General features: G+C 33.8%; 1 protein-coding gene across 1 annotated transcript in view; it reads left to right on the forward strand.

Annotated features, from left to right (window-relative positions):
- The first annotated feature begins 1,970 nt into the window (after window positions 1–1,970).
- Window positions 1,971–24,966, forward strand: part of PKN2 (protein kinase N2) — a 127,038-nt gene continuing 104,042 nt past the window's right edge. The window contains exon 1 of the mRNA XM_054592089.1: window positions 1,971–2,353. Coding sequence (XP_054448064.1) covers window positions 2,306–2,353 — 48 coding nt within the window. The 5' untranslated portion in view covers window positions 1,971–2,305. The remainder of the gene's footprint in view (window positions 2,354–24,966) is intronic.

Here is a 24,966-nt window from a genome sequence, read left to right on the forward strand (position 1 = left end):
GATTCAGGTTCTAAGCTCCATTTCTGCCAGTAAGTTGCCATGCTCTTAATTAGTAAGGTCAATTATGTCTTTTATTTTTCTCCATATAAGAATTAGGCTAGACATTGTCAGTCTTATCTAGTTCTAAAATTCCATGGTGCTAAAAATGTGAATGTTTTCTATCTTATATCTAAATTTTTTAAAAAAGAATGCTCATTGACAGTATTTCTGAGTCCTAACATACATAACTTTAAATTCTATCTTTAAGCACCTACTATGTGCATGTCAGTTATAGCAAATCTATTCTGGAGTAAGGCAAGGCAAAAATAAGCAAAATACATCTGCAAACATTTAATGCCACTGAATTGTACACTAGTAATTGTTAAGATGGTAAGTTTCATTATGTATGTTTTATCACACAGAAAATATATATATTTATCTAAATGAAATGCTCCCCTAACATTTCTTGCCTACCTTTTAAAACGGAATTATAATGATTTGGACACAAGTCTGTATCTCTGTCTAAAGGAATCAATCTCTCCAGGGACAAGAACTCTTTCTTAATCCTAGTTATGACCTCTGGGGCCTAGAATACTCACTGTCTGACTCCTAGTTACCAGGGAGGGCATTTATAACCTGGCTTTTCCAAGTATTTTTATTTCATATATTTTTAATTACCATTTTCAACCAAGGCAATGCATTAAATATATAAAAAGCTCAAACTTTTGAAATACACACTAAAAAATTATTGATCACATGTCACGAGTTGGAGTTTAGAAAACATGGCCACATTAACTCTACACCTACAAAAAATGTTTGTCAAATAAATTAATGCATGAGACGTGAGAAGACATGAAGATAAAACATTACATCCCACCCTCAGTCCAATTTAACTTACATGGAGTGTGAGTCAAGTACAAAATGATATATATACTTAAGTATGCCAACTAAGCCCTTATTCAAGTAGCTAACTAAATAATTCCTACGTTTCTCCAAGAAGCTTTTAACAAAGCTACTGTATATCAACCTCGATCTAAAGGTAGGCAGCTGCCTAGAATATCCATTCACTAGGCAAACAAAACAAAAGCTGCCTTTGGAGGCTTTATCGGCATTCCTGAATATTATGCATATAGTCATTTTCTAAACTTCGACTTACACTATTTAGCGCTATGTTACCAATAGGCTAGCTTGGATGTTTAGCACACCAAGGAAAGTTGGCTTTTTTCCTTTCGCGGGGCTGATCCCGCCCCATCTCCCTCAGTTTAAATTCAGTTAAAACAATTCAAGAAGCCAGCTAATTAAATTCCAAGCTCTGTAGTTCCACAGACAAAATCACAGTTCAGCACTTGAGAAAAAGTATCTTTTAAAGGCTGTGCGTTAAAAGTTGTCAGGGCTTGCGAGCCGCTTACATTTCTTAAAAAGTACAGGCCACACCCAAGTCGAGCCCTGTGCACCTTACTGGTCTGAAAAGCGCGCTACGGGTGGGAGGGAACAAAAGGCAAGATTAACAGCTTGGGTGATGGGGGTGGGACAGGGGCGTAGAGGAAAAATCCATAAAGTTGGAGTTCCGAAACTCTTTGGTTTGTGGAGGTCAAAAATGGAACCGTTTACGTTAGGTGGAAACTCCAGCAAGAAAAGAGAAAGAGGCCTGGGGGGAAAGCAAATAAAAAAATAGCGAGCAGGCTTCCGAGTTCCAGCGTTCACAGCGAGGGCCGTTAAACGAAGTCGGAGAGCTGGCGTGTCCTCTTCCTCTTCCCGCCTGCCGAGACACGAGTCGAGTTACTTCCCCGCATTTTCACCTCGTCCGGGTCCAGTGACTGCGCCCACCCTCGGAGCACGGTCGAAAGCCACTCCGCCCCACTCAGGGTCCCCTCCGCCCCACCTTTCCCGCGCGGCGGGAGGCAGCACCCCGGACCGTCACGTGTCCTGGCAGCCGCCAAGTGAGGCCGCTTTTGCGACGCAGTGACAGCCAAATGGTGCGACAGGAGGAGTTTGCAGCCGCGGCCGCTGCGCCCCGCACGGAGAGACGAGGCGGCTCCTGGCGTCGCCCGAAGGGAGCGACAAACCGAACAGAGTCCGGCGCCGGAGGGCGGCGGCGGCGGCGGGCGGCGAGGGGGAGTCCGCTACGAGTGCCCTCGCTCCCCGCCGCTCTCCATGAACCGGGCGAAATAAGCCGCGCCTCCAGCAGGAGCTGCGCCTCCATGAATCTCTAGTTTGTTTTTTTTCTTTCTTTCCCCGCTCCTCACCCCCCTCCCCGGGTCCCGTCCCGCCTTCTCCCTTCGCGAGCGGCAGTCGCGTCCAGGTGCGGAGTCCAGAGCTGAGTGCAATGGCGTCCAACCCCGAACATGGGGAGATACTGCTCACGGAGCTCCAGGTAAGGGCCGCAACCCGGGTGCAAGGCACTGGCGGAGAAGAGAGGGAAAAAGTCTGGTGCGGGGCGGGGGCCCGATGGAAGCCTTGCGGCCGCTGCGCCCCTAGCCCGCTAAGTGCGGAAATTTCGGGATGTCACTCGGGAGCTGCTTCCTTCGGGAGTCAGACCCTCTCCCGCCCAAACCCCTGGATTGCTACTGCTTTAATTGCTTACCAGAGGGACCCATCTCTGCCTGCAGCCCGAGTCAGCTCTCTCCCGGTCCCGGGAGCGGTCAGCTCACTGCCCCCTCCTAGGGTGTCAGAGCCGGGGGCTGACGCCCCAGCCGCCCCCTCCCTCCGCCAGGCCGAGCCGGCCCCGCCCCGCCTTTCGCTTGTACACCGCTGCTCTAACTCCTTTGAATGACTCCCGAGCTATTTTCTCGACCCTTCCCTTCCCCGTAGACGTCGCACAAAGAGCGCCCCCATAACTTCCAGCCCCCAGACAAGTGTTTTGTTTTTTTTAAACGTGTCTAACTAAATGCTGGCTTTACTTAACGAGCCCTCTTTAGGTAATTGTATTTCTTTCTTCTAATTCGAGGGCTACCGTTTTTATTCTTTTTTAACAAGTGATATATGTGATCTCCCTTCTCAGCTGCTTTCCCTTTCTCAGCTACTCCGTAGTCAGATTCGCAAAAGCTTAGATGCTGATGCTTTTCAGACTTTCATTTTCCCTCCCGTTTGAACACCAGAGAAAAAGCTTCAGAAGTTGTTTACAAATGAGTAGTCGACTAAGGGAAAATTCTGGACACCACATGCCTGCAGAAAATGAGAGCAAACTGGGTCCCTTAAATAGTTAAATCCATGTCGAGTACCAATATTACTGTTTCCCATTTCTAGCTAAATATTAGATGATGTAGGCTCAATTTTTTGTTTTTAGGTCTCTATGATGTACCAGGGTACCTACACTACCGTTTATTTTTCCTTCCTTTGGAGTTTTCCAGAGATGTTTACATTTGGATTAAAATTTCCTGCCTGTTTTTTGACTTAAACTTATTTGAGTCTGTTTTAATGTAGTCGTCCTCTGTAAGAGAAGAAAAAAATAACATACTTACATTCCTTTATGTGCATTGGGTAGTTAAAATTTTTTTTTTTAAGATTTGAGTTTGGACACAGAAGGGTTGATTCTTGATGTCAAAATTAAGTATTACGGTTGCTTCTAAACTTTTTGCCTTTCAAATCTATTTTTCGATAGATCCCTACAGTAAGCTTGGTTTATGGTACATGATACACGTTTGAATGTATTGGTACAACACTTAATATTTCCTTCACAAAAATAAAGATTCGAACAAGATATGCCAATGCACTGTGGCAAAGTTGAAATCCTTTGGAAATGAAAAGCTGAATTTCCTATCGAAAATGTAGCTGTATAGTATTTTAATTCCTCTTAGCTGTTTATAAGGAGGTCATACAGCATACCACATTTGCTAAATGAATGGAATTTATTGTTTTATTAATTTACACGAGCTTTTTGAATGAAGTTTGTTTGAGGCACAATCAGAAATGCATTTCATTGCCTAGTTGTGAAATACGAAAATCATACTTTTGATTCTGAAAAAGTCATGAAAATGACAGGGTTTTTTTTAATGATGCGGCTTCAGAATTATAAATTGTTTGGTATCCTTATTTGTATTTTATAGAAAGTTGGCATAAAAAGACAGTGGACTTCAAGACATTTTCATCTATATTAAAATATAGCATTTGTGGACTTTTAATAAGATCAGTTTTGACAATTACAGGGAAGCAAGTTAGAAAAATTAAGAGGTTTAAATATGACTAAAAAATGGGACCAAAGTAAGGAAACAACTACACTTAGACTTTTAAATAATGCAAAATGTAATCCTCTTCAGAAAAAAAATAGTTTTCATTAAGTGTTACCTTATAGGTTGTCATATATAGAGAGAGAGAGATATATATATCTCTCTCTATATATATATCTATCTCCAGGACATTTTTCCTAGTGTATTTGACTCCCAGTTCTAATAACAGTTATTGCATTTGAACTTCATCATGTCTAGTAAATTGAGAATATTATTTATATTAGCACTTAAGATGAATGGTGATAAAATTTGCCTCACCCAAGCATATCTATCTATCCAAACATTTTATTATTTCTTTGAGTCAAGAAGCTAGAATATAGTAACCAAATATTTTTCAAACTTGCTAATAGAACCAGTTTTTAAAAATCTGGTTCAAAGTTTGAATTTATTTATATTAAAAAGTTATTTAGTTTGAAGCTTGTAATCCTTTTCTGCCAAACTATTTTAAGTATTTAAATAGTAATTTATATCGCAAATTTTAAGACACGTTTAATTGTTAAAAACTATTACTTTGCCATATCTTGTCTCAGCAATACTTGTTTCATTCTGAAAGTTACATGTTACCCACTTTTAATGAACTTGATCTTTATCTAGAAATATATATCCAACATTTAAAAATCATTTTCAAATTATATTGCAGAACTTGAAATAACTACTTGAGTTGGAGTTGGATTATTAATAACTTTGGTTGTAGAAAGACAAAGAAAATCTAAAACCACAGTACTTTGTTTTGTTAATTACTGTAATATTTCTATGGAGTAATGTTTAAAGCACACACAAACTGATGGCTAGAGACTTCATAAGGAAGAATATTTGCTCTAGTAAAAATTAAAAATAGGCTATTTAAAAAATAAAATTAATTGACAATTTCTAATTTTTGTCTTTTATAACAAACTTCTTAGATCCTGTTCTCTTTATTTTTTTTATTTGAAATGTAGTGGGAAACTTAATGAGATGCTTTTGTGAAGCCAAAGAAATTAAAGTTTATTTTCAAGGAAAGTGGATTAATGAAAACTATATAAAGAACCACAAACTGAAAATGTTGGCTAATTTTGTAGAATGCAGACCCAAATGTTGAGTAACATACTAATAAAGTTACCTTGTCAATTAATGGAGATTCATCTTCATTAAAATGCCTGATAAAGTGTTGGGAATCTAAAATTCCATTCTCAGCAGAATTTATTTATGTAGAGGGGACTTGCCCAAGTGGAAGCTTGAAGTAGTTAGCCTTAAATGATAGGGATTCATTGCAGTAAACACTTACTGAGTACCTACCAAAGCTATATTGGAGTATATGAAGATGACAAGATGTGGTTTTTACTTTCTGGAAGAGAGTGCAAATAACATTTGTTGATTATTTGTTGTATGTCAGACATTATACTTGGCACCCTATGCACCTTATTCTTTGCAACAATCCAGTAAGGTGCGTGGGTGTTATTTTTATTTTACAGATCAAAAAATTAAGTTTAGAGGTGTTCAGTAAATTGTTCACGGTCACACTGTAAGTTTGACTTTGCCACTAGACAATTCTTTTAGCTGCCACAGTTCTGTGGACCCATAAATGTTTTGCATTCCAGTGTAGTAGATGTGTAAACTTTCTAAAAATTGACCAAAAATGTAATTAACCAGAGTTAACTTGAGTATAAAATTCATACTACTTGTTAGGTTCCTTTATAACAAGAAAAAACGATTGCCACATTCTATCCGGTAGTCTATAATTTACCAGTGTTTGATTACTGTGAATAAGGTGGGATCTTCTACAAAGAACAGTATCAATACCCCTTTTGCAAGTTTTCTTCATATAAAAATTATCCTTTCTGATGAAAATTGTTAAATGTTTGCCCTAAACCTTCCAAAATATTTTACATTTCTCTATAGACTATCCACAAGATAAACTTTGCTTTAAAATTTTAAGCTTATGTATAATCAAACTATGTCTTTCTTATTGATGAGAAATCTCCTTTTGTGACCTAGGATGAGAAATGTCTTGACCCTTCTAAGAAAGTTGATTATAATCATTGACATAAGAAATTACTTCATCTTCCTCGAGTTACATTTTTAATTTCGTCTGAAAAATATTCCCTTGACAAGTTCAGAATGGATTTCTGCACCAGTTATATATCACCATGTTTTGCCCTGTATAGTGCGCACTTTTTCATCCAAATTTTTGAGGGAAAAGGTAGGATGTGCATTATATTGTGAGTATAATGATTACATACCATGTGTGTAATCCCATGTGCAGTGCGCACAAAAGCATTTGTGCACATTATATATGGGAGCACATTATACACGGCAAAATATGGTATGTCTACAGATATTGCACACTGTTTATTTTATCTATTTGTTGGAAGATTAGAAGATGACATCTAATTTTGCAATGATACTAGAAAGGGGGATGTCTCTTTGTTGGGAGGATTAAAATTTTAGGGTGGGTTGGAGGAATGTGGTACAAGAAAGTAGGCAGGATGGGTAAAGTAGATTTTACAGTTTTTCTGAGTTATAAAAGTGATACATGTTTATTGTAGAAAATTTGGAAAATGTACAAAAGCACAGAACAAACAAAAATGTGTTCATAGTTCTCACTCAGAGATAACTGACAATACTTTTCCAACTTATAAGCCCCATGGTATTTAAGTCTATGCCTTCTTTTCTTCCCTTGTTAATTGAGATGTATTTAATGTACAACATTGTGTGATTTTAAGATGTTCAGTGTTTTGAATTTTTCTTCTCATCTCTTTATCTCATTTTACTTACTAGAATTTTTAAACAGAAATGAGGTTCATAGAGTTTTAAGACAGAAATAGCTGTAGGTTGAAAAAAAATTTTGCCACTAGTTCTAGGTAAGTGGCTCTAACTAGCTTTATTGGCATTTTTTTATCGCAAAACATTTTGAGTTAGTACTTCGAGATACACTTAAGAAAGTGGCGAATACAGTATGTACTTAATAATAGACAATGATACATAGCATTGACTCAACAATAAATCAGTACAGTGTGGTTTTGAGCTTAGATTTGATTATTGATACTCTTAAAAGAAATCTGTGTACTTTATTGAATGCAGCATATCTTTAAATAAATTGCCAACTTTTTATTGACTACTTAGGTAAACATCTCTGTACTGAAACTAGTGTTGAAGAGTAATGGCTCTAAAATGGATCGTGTTTTTTCTGTCATCTCTAATTAGTATAAGAGATTAGTTCTAGTCACCTACAACTCCTAGTATTGATATTTGATCAGTGTTTACAAAAAGATAGGTAGGGACTCCTTCCAGGCATTCTCTGTTCACCCCTGGGCTTTGACTCTCATTCTTTGAATTCTACTTTACTGGTTTTCAAATTTGGCAGCAGTTAATTTTCATGCCTTTTATAAGTTTATTCCTTTGTATTATAATTTTAAACAAATGGGAAGAGTGGAATAGTAGTTTATAAAGATGAAAATAATGTTCCTTCCAGAAGTATACGTGATGTTTGAATGGAATAGTTAAATCTACATCATTTTCTAGGAAAATGTTTTGTGTTGAACAGTTGTCAGTTGTCTACTCTATATCAAAAACCAATTTTAACTACAGTATGAAAAAAATCATGACATTTAATATGGTTAATTTTTGATATACAGCAAAGTTCAAATTTGGCAGCAAAGCTAGTTAAAAACTAGTTAAAAGCTTTAAAAGAAATTTATTGTAAAGTTTTGGATGGGAAAAACATACTAATGAAAGTAACTTCTAACATCTTAGAAAAGCAGAATAGAGAGCATTTATTTTGATACATGTTTAGTTTCTCTTGATTTCATCTCATGAAACCTTATTTGAAACAAGTTTTATTGTTACGTTCAGTTTTTCACAATCTCACAGAAATTACATTTGTGTAACATGCATAATTATTGTCTGTTAAAAATAAGGAACAAGAAGGCCTAGGAGGAGTGTATTTGATGAAATTAAAACCCTTAGAAGGTAAATGTTAGTGTTACATTATGAAGGTGAATTGATACACAAGAATTACATAATATATAACATTACTAGGATTTATCTATTTTAGAAAGTTGGCAGTGATTACTGTTTCTAATTGATTAAGGCTTTTTACTGCCCTGGCTCACAAAGACCTTATTTATTGTAAAGTTGTTATGGCAGCCTTTGGAATTTATTTTAGATTATAGAAGACATATTTTCCACCCAATACATGTGGTGGGTAACATATCTTTAAACATTAATCATATAGTTTTCCCTTTCCTATAGTTACCCTTAATGATTCTCTACAGAGGTACTTGTTCTGCCTATTTCAGAATTTTCACTGAACAAATTTTATTAAATTTTTGGATTTTTTTTTCTTTCATTAACTTTAGGTACACTGCATTGGATTAATCATTATCTATCTATCTGTCTATCACTATGGATCATTATAATAAGCACCCATGGACTACCGCCCACTCCCCACCTCCCTTCAAAAGCTAGGAACTTAACCTATGTGTGGTTTTTCTCCTTTCCATCTCCCCACCTTTATCTTCTTGTTAATGAAGGTAATCATCATCTTAAATTCTGGGTTCATTGTCTTTATTTCTTTGTATATTTTTGTTGGATCTATAATTCTAAAAGATATATCTTCTACTTTATTTGTTTTTATATAATTGTATTGAATATAACCTTTCCAGATCTGCATTTTTACCTATTGCTGATTTATCCATATTGCATATTGCTGAAGTCACTCATTTTAGTTGCTGTATAATGTTCAGTAAAGTATTCACCAACTGTTGCTCTCTCCTTGTTGGACCTTTACATATTTATTCACTCTCTGTTGTTGGGCATTAGTTGTTTTCTGTGTTTGTAATTGTAAACAGAGCTACTGTTGACATTCTGTGCACTTTTTTATTGTATAGATCTGTTTCTGTTAATTATATACCTAAAGGTAAAATTGCTGCCTCAGAGGATAGGTTAATGCCCAATTCTAGACAATGATGCCCAGCTTCCATTGTGGTTGAGACAGTTTATATTTATATCACCAGTATATGAGATTAAAAGGATCCTTTGATTATCCATCCTCTTAGACACTCGATATTGCCTTTTAATTTTTACAAATCAGAAGAATGTAATATGCTGTCATTGTAGTCTTGATTTATATTTTCCTGAACACTGATACAGAACAATTCTTTTTATGTTTACTGGCTTTTTTTTTTGTTTTCAGTGAAATTCCTGTTCATGTCTCTTGCTGATTTTCCTGTGTTTTCTCAGTAATTTATAAGAATTCTTTATATTCATGTTAATCTTTTGTGTATATTGTGAATGTCTTTTTCTCAGTTTGTAACTTGTCTTTTCACTTTTTTGAGGAGTTTGTGGGATGGACAATTTTAAATGTTTTACCTTTGTGGCAGATATTCAGAATCATTTACATCACTGTGATCATCAAGGCTGCACTTAAAATCTCTTCTAGATTTGGTGTAGAAAGGGAAAGGGTAAAGTGACTGAGTTTGTTTTCCGTGGATTTAGTTATCTGAGTGATTCTCAACTGGTGTGCAGCTACAGTGCATTGCATGAGTATTTAGTCAAGGATACTGACCTCTTTTCTCTTAGGTTGTCAATTAAAAAATGATCAACCGTCAGCACAATAGCTGTCCAGTGTGAATGAATCAAAATTATACCTTTTTATTTTTGTCAGATCGGCAAAAGATAATATATATTTTTTGGTGTGCTGCAGAATTTTAGTAATTAGTTTATGTGTGCCATGAGGTGAAAAAGGTTGAAAATCACTGTTATCCAAATGAACAGCCATAGACAGTTGTATAAAATATTGTATCGCTTAACATAATTAGACATTCATGTTAGTTTACTCAAAGAAGGATTTTAGAAGCAAAGAAGTAGTGAAAATTCTATATGTAAATAGTTCATCAACTGCTCATTTTTTCCATTCCCTATCTCTTCAGTGAAAATTTGTTATTAATTTTAATATTTTATATTAATATTTTATTCTTTCATGCTAGTCCTTGGAGGCCATGTATACTGCTTCAGCTTCCTAAAAGTCTCTTGTTTGAATTAAGCTTTGTGAACCCTGCACAACATTGTTTACTTTTCATTCATCATATGTCTTTATTTGCTACTATTGCTTTCTTTTGATAACTCCTTTCCTAGTTTAAATGTTCCACACTTTTTGCCTGTTTTTCTCTGATTCTTCAGACTAACCACCAGAATTAATTACCTTGTTTTATCTCAGGGTTACAGGGAATAGAAACATTTAAGTTAACTTACTTCAACAAATACTGGATTTATTGGAAAGCTAAGGGATATCTCACTTAATCAAGGGTAGGATATATAGCCAGGTCCCATGAGGATTAAATAGGAAAGTGGAGGCTTTCTTTTTCTGTGGGCCTATATGTTCTCATATTTCTTTAAATATGCATACTCCTTTATATTTCTTCAGTATACCGGTTCTCCTTTCATGTCGTCCATGAGTGGCTCTCCTAACTTCTGAAATTACATTAATTTACAAGTCCAGTGCCCAGAGCTAACAGACTCACTTATTCTGTGCCACAATTCAAAATTCTTGAATGAGAAAAATCTGATTGACACCATACAGAACATGTATTCCTGATCCAGTCAACTATGGCAATGCAAGAAAGGAGTTCTCGGTACCCCTGTGTGCTGATACGGCTGCAAGGACTCTCCTTGTAAGGTAGGGACGGGGCTGTTCTCTGAGCAGGTCGTATAGGTTAAAAAAGCACTTCTCTGCTTTAACCCTTTTAATAACTTCTTAGTGATTATAGAATATTATATATTAGGCCTTCCATCATCTGGTCCTTATTGGTCTTCTCAGATTTTTCTCCTTATGTGTCTTATACTCTGTGATATTAAAACTATTTTCAGGTCTTGAAACTACATTGCTTCTTTATGCCTATGTATCTTTGCAGATGCTATTTTCTAATTTTAAGAATACCAATACTGATCGTCTGCCTAAAAAGCTTTTGACACATTGGACACTCCTTAAAATTCTGCTAAGAAAAGTGTATCCATTTAATATATGAATATATTCATATCATATAATCAAGAAAAAAATTTGCTTAAGATACGTGTTTGATAAATAAGTAAAATTAGTAATTGGTTATGTAATAGTTTAATCCAGTGGCATATTAGTTTACTTCCTGTGTTGCATCTCCTGTTACTGAAAACAAGGTGGGACCGCCCTCAAAAAACAGAAATATCTTCTGGAGGGTGGGCCCCTTGTAGTGCGGGGTCCCCCTACCACCCCCAACTAGGTGAGTATTCTAGGAACCCATCTGCATCAGTGTACCAGTTGGTGTTGTGAGAGGCTGCTTGGCTTTCAGTGAATTTATTTTAAAGGCTCTTTAAACATGTTTGCCCATTTCATGATGGGTGATTTGCAATCGCCGCTGAACGTTCAGCATTTTTTTTTGACCAAAAGTGGCATGACCCCCATGCCTACCCTCCCTATTCACCAGTCTTGCACCAAGCAACTTAAAAAACAGAAGCAGCACTGAAAGGCATCAAAATTGACATATTCAAAAACTGTTTGGACAGTGAGGAAAAAGTCTCAGTAGGCGTATTATATCAAATAGTACTTTGAAGGTGACTGAAGTTTAAAAATATAAGAAGAAATACATAATTTTTGATAAATAAATTTCATTTTGGGGGGGTCCACCCCTGTATATCACCCAGTATGGCAATTAATTGTTAAATTATATGTATCTTTCCCACTTTCAGGACAGGAAATATGCCTTACTCATTTTTATGTCTCTAGCACTTGGCATATGGTTTATGCCTGATTAATGCTTCAATAAGTAAATGACCAATTTCTATGATTTTATGATGGATTTTACTACATCTGACTTCCTTGTATTTGTAAACATTATCCTTCTATCCGCGGTTGGCCAGTGCTAGAAATTTGCTGGTCATTTTTGACTACTGTCTTAGTCTCTTCAGTTGAGTCTCCTAATTATTAACTTGAGTTTATTACACAGCCTCTCTTCAAGTTTGAGCCCTCATTACATTTGGATGATTACAATATCTTAATATCTTACCTCTGTCTCTTCAGTCTTGATTTGTTTTTATTTAGACTGGGTACATAAGCTAGATTCAGAAGTTGTCTGCTGCATTTATTGCCTGTGAGATATAACCAAGGGAACCTTAAATGTCAGATCTAAAGCAGAAATCTTGCTTTACCAAATCCCTTAAAAAAAAATTTTACTAAGTCTCTTTTTATAAAGTTGACCTTTCTTTTTGTTTTATTTGAGGTTGGCAAGATGACAGATAATTCTTTAGTTTAATACAGTATAATGATAATTATAGAGAAGGAATTGGTGTTGGTTACAAAGGTATTCCATACAAAATAAAAAGAACCATGTTGAAAAATGACTAGTATTACTGATAGTAATATCACTCTATGTTTATGAAGCACTTTAGAGTTATAAAGCACTTTCACATGTTTTATTTCACTTGATTCTTAAAATGACCCTTTTATTTAGGGATGGGGAAGGATTATTATACCCAATTTACAGTTGTTCATGATTTACTCAGCCTATGGCTGCTTTAACCTGAACCATTGTCTCACTTCTTTCCCTCATTTTAGTATTCCCACAATTCTAGTTTTACTTTTTTTCTTTTAGTGTACCTAAAAAATGGGTAACATCTTCAAAGCTATATAAAAATTAAATGTAAAAAAATTTTTTTCCCCCAAGTGAACTGAGAATATCTATAAAAGGGAATATATAATTTGCCATTTAGTTGTGAGTATTCAAGGTAGTATCCAGGTTCTTTGTAATGTTTCTTTAACATAAAAATATTGTAGAAGCATGATGATTTCCGCAGCAGTAATGTGTAGTTTCTGGAGAGTTTATCGTGATTTAAAGTTTATGTAAAATTTAAAGATTATTTACAGATATTACTAATGAAGTCAAAAGATGTTGTCTATATTTATAAATTATATACGTTACAAGAGGCCAGTCATTTTACCCACAAAATAGACTTGCAAAGTTAGTGTTTAATGTGCATGAGATATTTTAGTGCGCTGAAACTATATTCATGTTTTACATCTTTTTAAAGGAATAATATCTTTCTCTTTGATGTTAAAGGTTATTCTGCACTTATTTCTAATTTATGATTGTAGGGGTAAAAATCTTACAGTGATAACCTGTTCTAAATTTTTAAAAAAGTTTTTAAAAAGCCTAAGAATAAACTTCATTTTATAAGCGCCTTTCCATTTGAGTATCTAACAACTTTCCTAAAATATTTTGTTTTAATATTTTAACACTTTTTATGATGGTAGCATTGGGCCTAAATACATTCAGATAGATTTATGAGGAAAAGGGTGATCTCTTTGTTTTTGTTATTGCATTACTTTTATCCTCCTTTATTATGCATGAGTTATTAATGGTAATATTTTCATCACTACCCCAGTTTTACCTTGCTATGCTCTTGATAACCTGAGAGCTGTACTTTTACTATGCCTTTCCTCTAAAATAGAGTTAGTCTTCTAAGGAAGTTAGAAATAACTGTATACAATTAACAAATAACTGAATACATTTCTGGGCTTTGTTTTTCCTGTTGCTCAATGTGTGACTTGCTCAAGGCCAGCTCTGTTGTTGCCAGTGCCTAAATTCAAACTAAACATCAAAATTCTACAATTCAGGTTTGACACTACTTCTTTCTAGCCTTGTGGCTTCTTAAAAGAGTTCCAGTATAATTCTGACCAGCTAGATACTGTACAAGTTAAATGCTTAGCCTTTGGCTGTGGTATGGTAATATAGTAGAACTTGATTCATTCTAGGATTACTGTAACTTTTTCTCAACATATATGACCCATCTTTGAGAAGCACTTTATTTCCTTCATTGATGACTTTAGATTTCCAGTTAGCTATGGTGTCAGAAGTACTAATTTGTTTAAATTGTAGTGCCTTAAAAAATTTAGTTGTAAAATACACGTAACAGTTACTATATTAACCATTTTCAAGTATACAGTACAGTGGTATTAAGTGCATTAACCATATTTTGCAGCCGTCACCACCATCCATCTCCAGAACTCTTTTTCATCTTGTAAAGCTAAAACTTTTTGCCCGTTTATCACTAACTCCCCATTACCCCCTCTCCCCAGGTCCTGGCAAACACTTTTCTATTTTCTGTCTTTATTAATTTGACATGTAAGTGAGATCATACAGTAAGTCCTTTGTGACTGGCTTATTTCACTAGCATATGTCATCAAGGTTCATCCATGTTGTAATATGTGTCAGACTTCCTTTGTAAGCCTGAATAATATTTCATTGTATGAATATACTACATTTTTTTTTATCTGCTTATTGATGGACACTTGGATAGCTTCCTGTGATGCTTTTCCTTACCAGCAAATCACCCTTCTAGTTGTTGTACCTAGTCATGGTCATTTGCTAGTCTGTCACTGTTACTTAATGCAGTAGCCACTAACCACATATGGCTTTTAAATTTTAAATTAAATAAGATTTAAAATTTAATTTTTTAGTCAGTCTAGCCACATTTTAAGTACTCAGTAGCCACATGTGCCTAGTGGCTACCATATTGAATAGATAGCATCGATACATTCCCATCATTGCAGAAAGTTCTGTTTGAACACTGCTGGATAGGAAATGCACAGTCTGTATTTCAATACCTTGAATCTAGAGAAGACAGAAATGTCCATTGTGGGCTATAGAAATATTTTATTTACATTTGAATAAGGAAATTTATTAGTTTTGTTTAGAAAGTAATTATGTCAGTTTAAAGATGTTTTTTGCAATGAGTCCAGAGGATTTTGTTCACGCCCTGACTGGAAAATGTTAAAATACTTTGTACTGGGTGAATTTTAAATTAATTGGTTTTCAAATGAATGATAATCAGTGTTAGAAATTATATTAAAAATATACTATAAAATATATTAAAATATATATATTTTATAGATATTAAAAATATACAAACCTTTGTATATATTTGTATGCATCAAAAGATTTACAGGAAAACAGTTTTGAATTTGAGGTCATAGTTTGTATCCATCATTCTTTTAGAGACATATGTGTTAAATTACATTATTTTTTAGGAGTTGGAGTTTGATCTAAGGTGTAGAAAATAGCAAATGATGATTAGTAGTAGTTTCACGTTTTTCACGTTGAGATCTTAAAATAACTTACCCAAGGAATTCTATATTCTTTTTAATTTTAATTTTTTTTTGATAAATAATTGACTCATTGTCTTAGCTTTAGGTATACAACATAATGACTTGAAATGTGTATATATTGTGAAATGATTACCACAGTAAGCTTAGTTAACATCATCACCCCACATAGATTTTTTTTTCCCCCTCTAAATGGGAACTTTTGAGATCTACTTTCTTAGCCACTTTCAAATATACTGTATAGTATCGTTAAATAGAAATTTTGTATTCTTTAGCATTTTTACTGCCACTAAGAGTAGATGAAGCTGTTTTTCTTTTTGTTTTGTTTTGTTTTTTCCTGACAGACTCAAATGTCAGTTTTAGGGAACTGGATGGGCAGGTTTAGTGTGTGTGTGTATGTGAGCATGTAGCGTTTTCTTTATCATTTTGGGTCAATTGTATGTTTTTACGAATACTAATTTGTTGATCTGTCTGTTGAAATTACTTTTTAGAAGATACCGCAAGATATTTTTAATGCTTAAGAGTTTTGAACCAGCTGGCTATGTTTAGAAATTATTTTAACTTGTTGAATAATTACTTGAGCTTGAGAATTCATTTAAATCTAACTTTTTTTAAAGTAATTACAAAAACTATAAAATCCTTGCATATACTATTTGAAAGACTATAAGCTAAAAGTATAAAATTCCTCATTTCTAAGAATAATGGTTTTTGTATTTCTTTTCAAAAGTAAATAGGAAATTGATCTAATCTCTTTTAAAAAGTATCCAGTGATTTTTTTCCACGTCAAAACTTTTGACTGTTATTGAGCTAATTTGAAAACAATATTCAGTTTGAACTAACAGTAAGGAATAAAAAATTAACTTGTCTATTCTCATCTTGTGGAAAGAGAAGGGAGTGATACTAATAATAAGCAACTCTAGAATAGGAATCTTTTTAGGTTTAATTATTGGCATTGAGCTAAGAAAGGATACCACTTCATATTCCAGCTCTTTGTAAAACATAAACTTTTGTTTTTCTGTTACTAACTTGGCTTTCTACAATTACAATTAATGAGCTGGTGTCATAATGAGAAGTGGCTGAAAGCTGAAGGAAAGTAAATAATTTTTTAAATTTAATATCTATTTAGATAGCATTAAAAAACCTTCAATAATCAAGAGAGTAAGATAGATATAATGAAATGATCTCTTTTCTCTTGCTGTAGATTTTCTACTCCTCAAATAGCAGAAACAAATAACAAACATTGGGTTCTGGAAAACGTTACCAAATCAGAATTTCACTGGTCACTATTTGAATACTAACATTTTATTTTTATCTGATGATTCTTGGAGCAAGTCTTTTTTTCCCACATGTAGGCAAGGATATAATTCATTAATTCAGTCAGTTGCCTATTGTATACCCACTATTGTAATCAAATACAAGCAAATGAATTGTGACAGTGTCGTGAAGTTAAAACCTCCAGATACTTTCTCCATTTCAGTACTCCCTTAGAGAAACTTTTTAAACCTAATTTCAAAAATTGCATTTTTAAGATGTTTATTTGAGAGAGTCACCCTGACAGAAAATCAATTCTTAAGATACAGGTATTGACAACTAGACATCAATGAAAGTTCTAATTCAAAACCTTTCTTTTCTATAAAAAGAGCAGTTTACTTAAGGACTTGCATTATTGAAAGAATTATCAAAATGGAGCCAATTTTAGGTACACTACTTACAGCTTCAGAAAACTGATCAAAATTAATCCTTATATTACTTAGTAAAAATTATTTTTAAATGTCCATGGAGGTTGGAGGAGAGGTCACAACTAATGCCTTTCAGGGGTCTAGGCACGTAACAAATTAGTGAAGCAGGGGAGTATAATGGACGTACATACATTGTGGGATCGGCACTGACAGGTAAGTAGATACAAAAGCATCTTGTGGCACCCCCTTCTCAGCTGTGGTCACTTGTTTCCATGTGGGCCCTTACTGCCATTTATTGGGAGGTACGGTCTAAATTTAAAAGTATGTGTTCAAATTCTTAACAGACTTAACAAAATATGACATGTTTGTAGGACCATCTCTGCCACTACAGTAATGTTGAAATGCCTACCATATTCAGGTACTTTGTTAAAAAATATAGTATATACAAAGAAACATTGGACATGGCCACACTACCTTTTAAAGTGAGTGATTTTGTTCAGTAATACATCCTGGGATGATAGAAGTGTTGTATGTCCTTTCGGTAACTATAATGTGATAGACATTAGTCACATGTGAACTGGGGCTAGTGTAACTGGGGAACTGACTTTTTGGTTTAATACAAATTTAAATATACACAGCCATATAACAATAGTCAGTCAGTGACTACTGAACTGACAGTGGCACTCTGGAACTAAATTCACCTGCTAAAACAGTCATGAGAAGTTGCCAGTTCAAGATTTAAATTACATTTCAGAACTGCAAAGGAAGGGATGGCTTGAGGTTACATGTAACTTTCTAAGTTAGTTGTACAGGTAGTTGCTATAGGACTTCAAAGGAGGGAGTGGTTACTTCAAGAGAAGCTTTAGAGAGGAGGTGAAATTTAACCTGGCTTGAGAGAGAGGTATAATTTTTTATTAAGAGGAAAAGATGTTCTAGGAGAGTGGGATAATGGGAACCAAATGCATGCAGGCAGAAAAAAATTAATGAAAACTTTATATTTTTCATTCAGAAAGCTGCCCCAAATTCTGTCCTTTTTGTTTTTCCTTATTTGACAAGCAAATCATTTAACAGTTGAAATTGACCTTGATGTATTGGCCTCTAAACTTTGGTCAGCAGCCAAGGCATTGTGCTGTTTTTATTCTTTGCAGTAAACAGCCAAAAAAGAATGAAACTTTTAAAAAATAGCTTTATTTTATATCATAGTTACTATTTTTACTTGGAATATGCATATTTTACCACTTAAAAGTTTTTTAGTCAGCTATGTATTTTCTTTCTGTTATTATGAAAGCTAATTGAACTCAAAGAGCTATAGGGAAAGCAAATGAAAGCCCTTAAGTGTGTATAGTTTTCATGAAGTAGCCTAGTTTCAATTGAAAACTTTTTCTGTTTAATAGATGCTGGATCTTTTCTTTGGGGGAATTATATTTCAATCACAGCATGGTGTTCGAAATATTTTTTATTCCTTTTATTCATATGCTAGTTTAAAGGAGTTACTTCTTTATTAGTTTAGCCAGGGAACCCTTTGGCTAATGGTGCACTAATAGTTTGTGTAAAATAATTTATGAACTAAAATATACTAAAATCTCTGTCAAAATTTTTATGAGATAAGAGCATTTCCTTCAATACCTTGTATAAAAATAACAGCACCTCTCACTCTACCTTCCAGCACCTCTATTTCCACCTCTGCTTCCTTGGTTTACTTGTGCAGATTAAATTAAATGAAACATTTATTATTTATGTGGCTGATACTTGATGAGCACTCAGGAAATATTCTTACATAACCTTCTCATTCGTGATGAACAATCAAATTCTTGTCTATTAAAATATATAGTGAGAGATACTTTTAAAGTGGTGATTATTTTAATTTATATTAGTAAGATGTTACATTCATGTATTACAATAAAGTCTAAAGTATGCAAATAGTTTTATAATTTAAAACACTTTTATCATTAAAATAATAATTATTTTAATTACCAGTTATTGAACACTTGTTATATGACAGAAATCTGCTGATCATCTCACCCTTTTTATTTTACTGATTCTCACAACAGCCCTAAGAGGTATTGGTTTATTTTTTTTCTTATTTACATGTCAAAAGAAGACTGAGGCATAGGGAGGTAACATTACTTACTTGCGTTAAATAACAAGCTAGCCCAACTGGATTTTGAAACTAGATCTAAGCCAATGCTCACTTCACTAAATATTTTATATTTTATTATTTTAAACAGTTACAGGGATTTATTGTTGAATTTTGTATTAAACATTTTCGTATCACAGAAGGTTGATTTGATTTATTATTGAGTTCTGGGAACAACATAATGTGATAAAAAGCTAAGGATACTAGTCTATAGATTCATAAAATATTAATTGAAATGGGCATGTATCAGTTTAGCCTAATCTCATTTTACAAATGAAAAAATGAGACCCAGAGAGGTTAAGTGATTTGTCTACCATCATCACTAAGTAAGGAAATTGGGACTGGAACCATGATGTTCTAACTCTAGTAGAGTATGGTTTTTTAATGAACAGCTTTGAATTTAATAAAAGGAAAATATAATCGTGTATATAGTAAGAAAACAACAGAATTAAGGCTTTCTCTTTTTAAAAAAAAAAAACCCACCTTTATTGAGCCATAATTGACATGCAATGAAGTGCACGTATTTAAAATACACAATTTGGTAAGATTTGCTCTATCTCTGTACCTGTGAAACCATTACTGCAGTCAGCAGAGTGAATATGTCTCTTACCCCAAAAGTTTCGTTGTATCCCTTTATAATCTCACCCTCTTGCCAATACCCTTTTGCCCCCAATTCCTAGGCAACCAGTTTCTGCTTTCTCTAACTATAGATTCATTTACATTTTCTAGAGTTTCACATGGAATCTTACAGTTTGTCCTTTTTCTTTTTTCACTCTACTTAGTGGTTTTGAGAATACATCATGCTGTTGGATATATCAAGTTTGTTCCTTTTTATTGCTGAGTAATATTCCATTGTGTGGCTGTGTCACAATTTGTTTATCTATCTACCTGTTCATGGATATTTGAATTGTCTCCACGTTTTTTTTCTCTACTACAAATAAAGCTTCTGTGAATATTCATGTTATAAGTTTTGTTTTGTTTCTGATGGATTTATGCTTCCATTATTCTTGGATAAATGCCTAGGAGAGGAATAGTTTACTTTGGTATAAAAAGTTATGTCATTATTTTAATTGCATCTTTCTGAGTATAACAGAGGGTTGGTGTATTGTCATTTGTTTATTATACCATTCTGAATTCTTTTTCTATTAATTACATGGTTATACTATTCCAACTAAAATATTGAGGGAAAGCACCTCTAATATTTCACATTTCTTTTTCCCAGAGACTCTAGACAATGGGAAAAGTAATCCATATATAACTCATATTTGAATTACTAAGATACTTAGGTCTGTAATTGTTCTTACATTTTTCTTTTGATGTATTTTTACTTATTTTGTGTGTTTGAACAAAAGCCAGCTTATTGGACAGTATTAAATAGTATATGGAAACAAAACTGTCATTTGATTATGTCCAGTGTCATGACTACCACTAATGCTGGTTGTCAACAAGGTGGGGGGGACTCACATTATTTATTATAAGTGTTTCCTTGGTATGTAATGCCTTAGTGACATTCTGTAGATCTGCAGTGATAGGCTCCCTATGGTAGGCTATCCTCTAACTATGGTTTTTGTGGTTCAACCTGTCTAACCTGTAGTTCTTGTGTTAATGTGAATAGAAATAGGGAAACTAGTTATGAGTATTAACTGGATCTCTGTAGGTTTTTATCGAACTCCACCCTTAGTGGAATGTCATTTTATAAACTTTCATTTGGTAGTAAAGAATAAGATAGCTGATAGTCTCATGTGACTATCTTCTTTTGGAGTGCTGTTTATACTAGGGAGAAAGTTGGTTCTTTGTTTTGAAGAATATGACCTGATAATTGTGAAACAATAATTCATACGTCAAAATTACCAATTATAAATTGTAATTAAAATGTAGTTTTGTGTTGCTAAATATTCAATCATATTATAATGCTTCATCAATGGGGAATGAGTTATATTTTCCAAATAAATTAGTCTTAATCCTTTAAACATATAAAACATTGATTTTTAACATTGTCTTTGGAAATTACATTCATGTAGTACGTGTCACATTTTGCTGCCTGGCTTATATAACGTACACAGAAAATTTGACATTTTCTTGAAGTATGCAGTACTCATTCCTGTACCAAATGGCCCTAGTGGTTAGTATGATTTTATTTTTCTACTTTTTTCTCTTGGGTATTACTTTTTACTCAGTATGTCAACTTTGAGCAGCCATCTCTCCATTCATTCAACAAATATTTACTGAGCACTTTCAATATTCAAAATGTGTTATTCTAGGGCCTAGTCATATAATAATAATTAAAATATTTAATAGTGACTAAATTTGCTTTCTGCTCTCAGAGAACTTAAAATATATGAAGGGGAAGATAGACATTATATACTATAATTATACAAGAATATTGGGATTTTTCAGAGGACCTTAGATCATATTTTGAGCACTGCTAAAGTAGGATAATAAAAGGAGAAAAACCATGCAATCCCAAGTCATCATTAAAGCAAAGGTGGTTTATAGGATTTAAAATGAAGGTAATGTAAACTTTGAATTAAAATTAGAATCAGTCACTATTTTAGAAAAAACCATTGAAACACACTTTAAAAATTTACTATGCATCTTATAGCAAACCAATGACAGAACCTTAAATAGAACTTAGGTTTTCTTACTCATAATCCTCTTTTTCTGTTTTCTTTTTCTTTTTCATTCTGTTTTTCTTCCTGTCTCCTCCCCTTCCTTCTCTTCTCCAACACCTTTAGCATCCCACCTTAATTTAATCATTCTAGATATTTTTGTGAAATGTGCTTCTGTGTTGAAAGCATGTGAGAAGAACCTGAGATTTGTACATGCTGTCTATTAAAATAGAGCCAATTTTAAATGATATTTTTGATTGAGATACCTTTTTTCCAATAGTAATTTTAGTAATATAAAATGTGAGATATGATTGGGCTGAAGAAAGTGATTTCCATATTAATGAAATGATTATAGTGGAGGTATTTAAATTACTACTTTGGATATACAGTGTATTTTAATAAGAATCCCTTTAGAATGCTTCTAAGACACTTTACAATTTAGAAATGTGATCATTTATACAGGGTGATGCAAAAGTAGGTTTACAGTTGTCAGTATGTGAAACACAGGTAAAGCTGTTGTAATAATCATAACCTGCATGTCTTTTTCCATACAAACTACTGTAGACCTACTTCTGCCTCAACTTGTATTCATCAGTAAGTAGGTGAACTCTTCATAAAACTGTAAGAGCAAAAGGAGGTTTGAGGAATGGTAACCAAACTTTTAGGAAGAAGGAACTATATGTAATTTTCTTTTATTACAGTGTGGAGAAATTAGTTTTAACCTACTTCTTTTTCCTAAGCTCTTATAATTCTAAGATAAGCAAGTTTTTCTGACACATTGTTGGTTTAAAATTATTTCTGTTTTATGTATACATGATATTTTATGGGCTTAACAATCACATTTTTCTAATTGATCTGTAGTTTTTAAACAAGTTATATTAAGTAGATACATTTATGTGTACTTAGATCTGAGGCACGAACTTATAGGAACATTAGCTTGTTCATCCTTGTGTCATCAATGTCTGGAATACAACTTTACATATAGCAGATATTTAATAATTGCTGAATAAAACAATGTTTAAAAAGCAAGCTATATGCTAAGTATGTAGAATTTAGCATACAAGAGGAGATATCAGAATCCGTATATGCCAAAAACTGAATTATCACTTATATCTGATCAGACTAGTGTGGGCTACGCCCTTCTCTTCCCATGTATATTTTCATAGTATCGCATGGAATATCCCTTTTGCAGGAGTAATGTGCTTGCAGTTACGCTTATTATATCCTACCATAAAAATTTATCTAGAGAGCTAGGAAAACCATATTCTGAATTAATGTAATGTGGATTATTCTTTTAGAATGGTAATAACCAGGGTTTGTTATAAATTACTAAAAACATTATATTCATATACGATAAGATGTAAAGTATTTTAAATTAAAGTTGTAAGTCAGAATCCATTTAAGTGACCAAGTGCAAATTTCACTTGATTCTTAATACATTTGTAACATTTCAGTTGTTTTATTCTGATATATTAATATTCGTGCATACACGCTTTTCAATATGGAAAACATGAATGATATTGAAATGTAATTAAAAATTAAAAACTAACTTTTAAGAATTATAAAAGAAGCTTGTATATTATGTTAGGCATAAATTTAAATATATACTTAATATTTCTTATATATTAAAATATACTCAGAAACATGGCATTTCAATTTTAAAATTCTTAACATGTTTTCAAGAAAATGTACTTTCAGAATAGAACAGTCTTAAGAGGGTGAGAAGCTATTAGCTTCACCTGCAGTGTGAAATTCCAGACAGAGGCCTTTTGTACATTAGATGATCTCAGAATTCTGCAGCCTTCCTCAACTACTTGTCCAAAAATGAAATTGAGTGTCTTTTACTATTAGATAGTTCTCTCCTTTAAAAAAAACTTTTTGTCATTCCTTTCCTTTTTTATTATATATTATAGGCGTACCAAAAGGTTTATAGTCATAAAACAAGACACCATTCATTGTATTCTCTGCCCAGTTAAAGAAACATTACCAATATAATAGATTGAAGCCTCCTGGATATCTCTCTTTGGCATTTGTTCCCCTCCTTATCCTCCACCCCAACTACTAAATGAAATCTGGCGTTTATCATTTTCACACCAGAAATAGTTTCTTGATGAAATCTCTAGCTCTTGATAAAACTCTTAGGGTAATTATAAATGCGTATGTGTGTCATCAGCAACATGAAAATCAACATTAAGAGCATTGGGAACCTTGCATTTGTTTTCATACATCACATTTCTATCAAATCGTCAGCAGTATAACATTTTATCACTCACTAGTTTTTAACTTGTTTCAACCAAGTCACTTGGTTCTTTTATTGCTTCTATTTGTAAAGAGCTATTACTTATCTTGCACTTGATTAATTTATTTTACTTCCTCAGGGGCTTTTTTTGTATTGTCTATATCAGCACCTATAATGCAACCCCTGGCTGCAGATCAGTACTGTTCTTGGCCTGTTAGGAACCAGGCCCCAAGGCAGGAGGGGAGCAAGCCCTTGGCTTGCGTTACTGCCTGAGCTCTGCCTCTGGTCCTCCCCTTCTGTCCTCCCCCTCCCTCCGCCTGTGGAAAAACTGTCTTCCACAAAATTGGTCACTGGTGCCAAAAAGATTGGGGACTGCTGGCCTATATAGTTTTATTGTTGACTTCCTCATCTCCTCTGAGTAACTGACAACTTGCTTTCTATTTCTTAACCTAATCAGTAAAATAAAACATTTAATGAGAGCCCTAAACCTGATTCCCTTCTCTCTGCCTTTCCCTCTCTCCTTTCCTCTCTTTCTCCCTCCTTCCTTTCCTCCATGTCTGTCCATACATTTATCTATCTGTTTATAATCTTAGTTTGGTTGGCTTTTATTGTATACTTTCACACAACAAGAAAAACATCTCTGGACTTTTTTCCTTAATAAATAATATCTCTTTATTAAGACTTATCATTAATTATGCTTGAAATAGATACGCTACTGTTATCTATATTTTATGTTTAGTTATTTAAAAAGTATGTAACACTTTAGCACATTGGACTTTTTGTGATAAATCAGATCTGCTGTAAATTAACCCTGCAGAGGTCATGGCTGATCAGAGAGGTACAAATTCTTTTCCTAAATCTTTTTGCATATTTCAAGTGCATAGGTTCAAGGTCATGACTAGCTGGGCGTTTATATGTAACTAATGTTAAGCCATAACGTTTAAGCTGTCATTTTGGTTGTAACACTCATTTCATGAGGGTGTG

Source organism: Pteronotus mesoamericanus, unplaced genomic scaffold (assembly GCF_021234165.1).
Source record: "Pteronotus mesoamericanus isolate MK-2021 breed Mesoamerican mustached bat unplaced genomic scaffold, CSHL_Meso_final scaffold_31, whole genome shotgun sequence".
Lineage (NCBI taxonomy): Eukaryota > Metazoa > Chordata > Mammalia > Chiroptera > Mormoopidae > Pteronotus > Pteronotus mesoamericanus.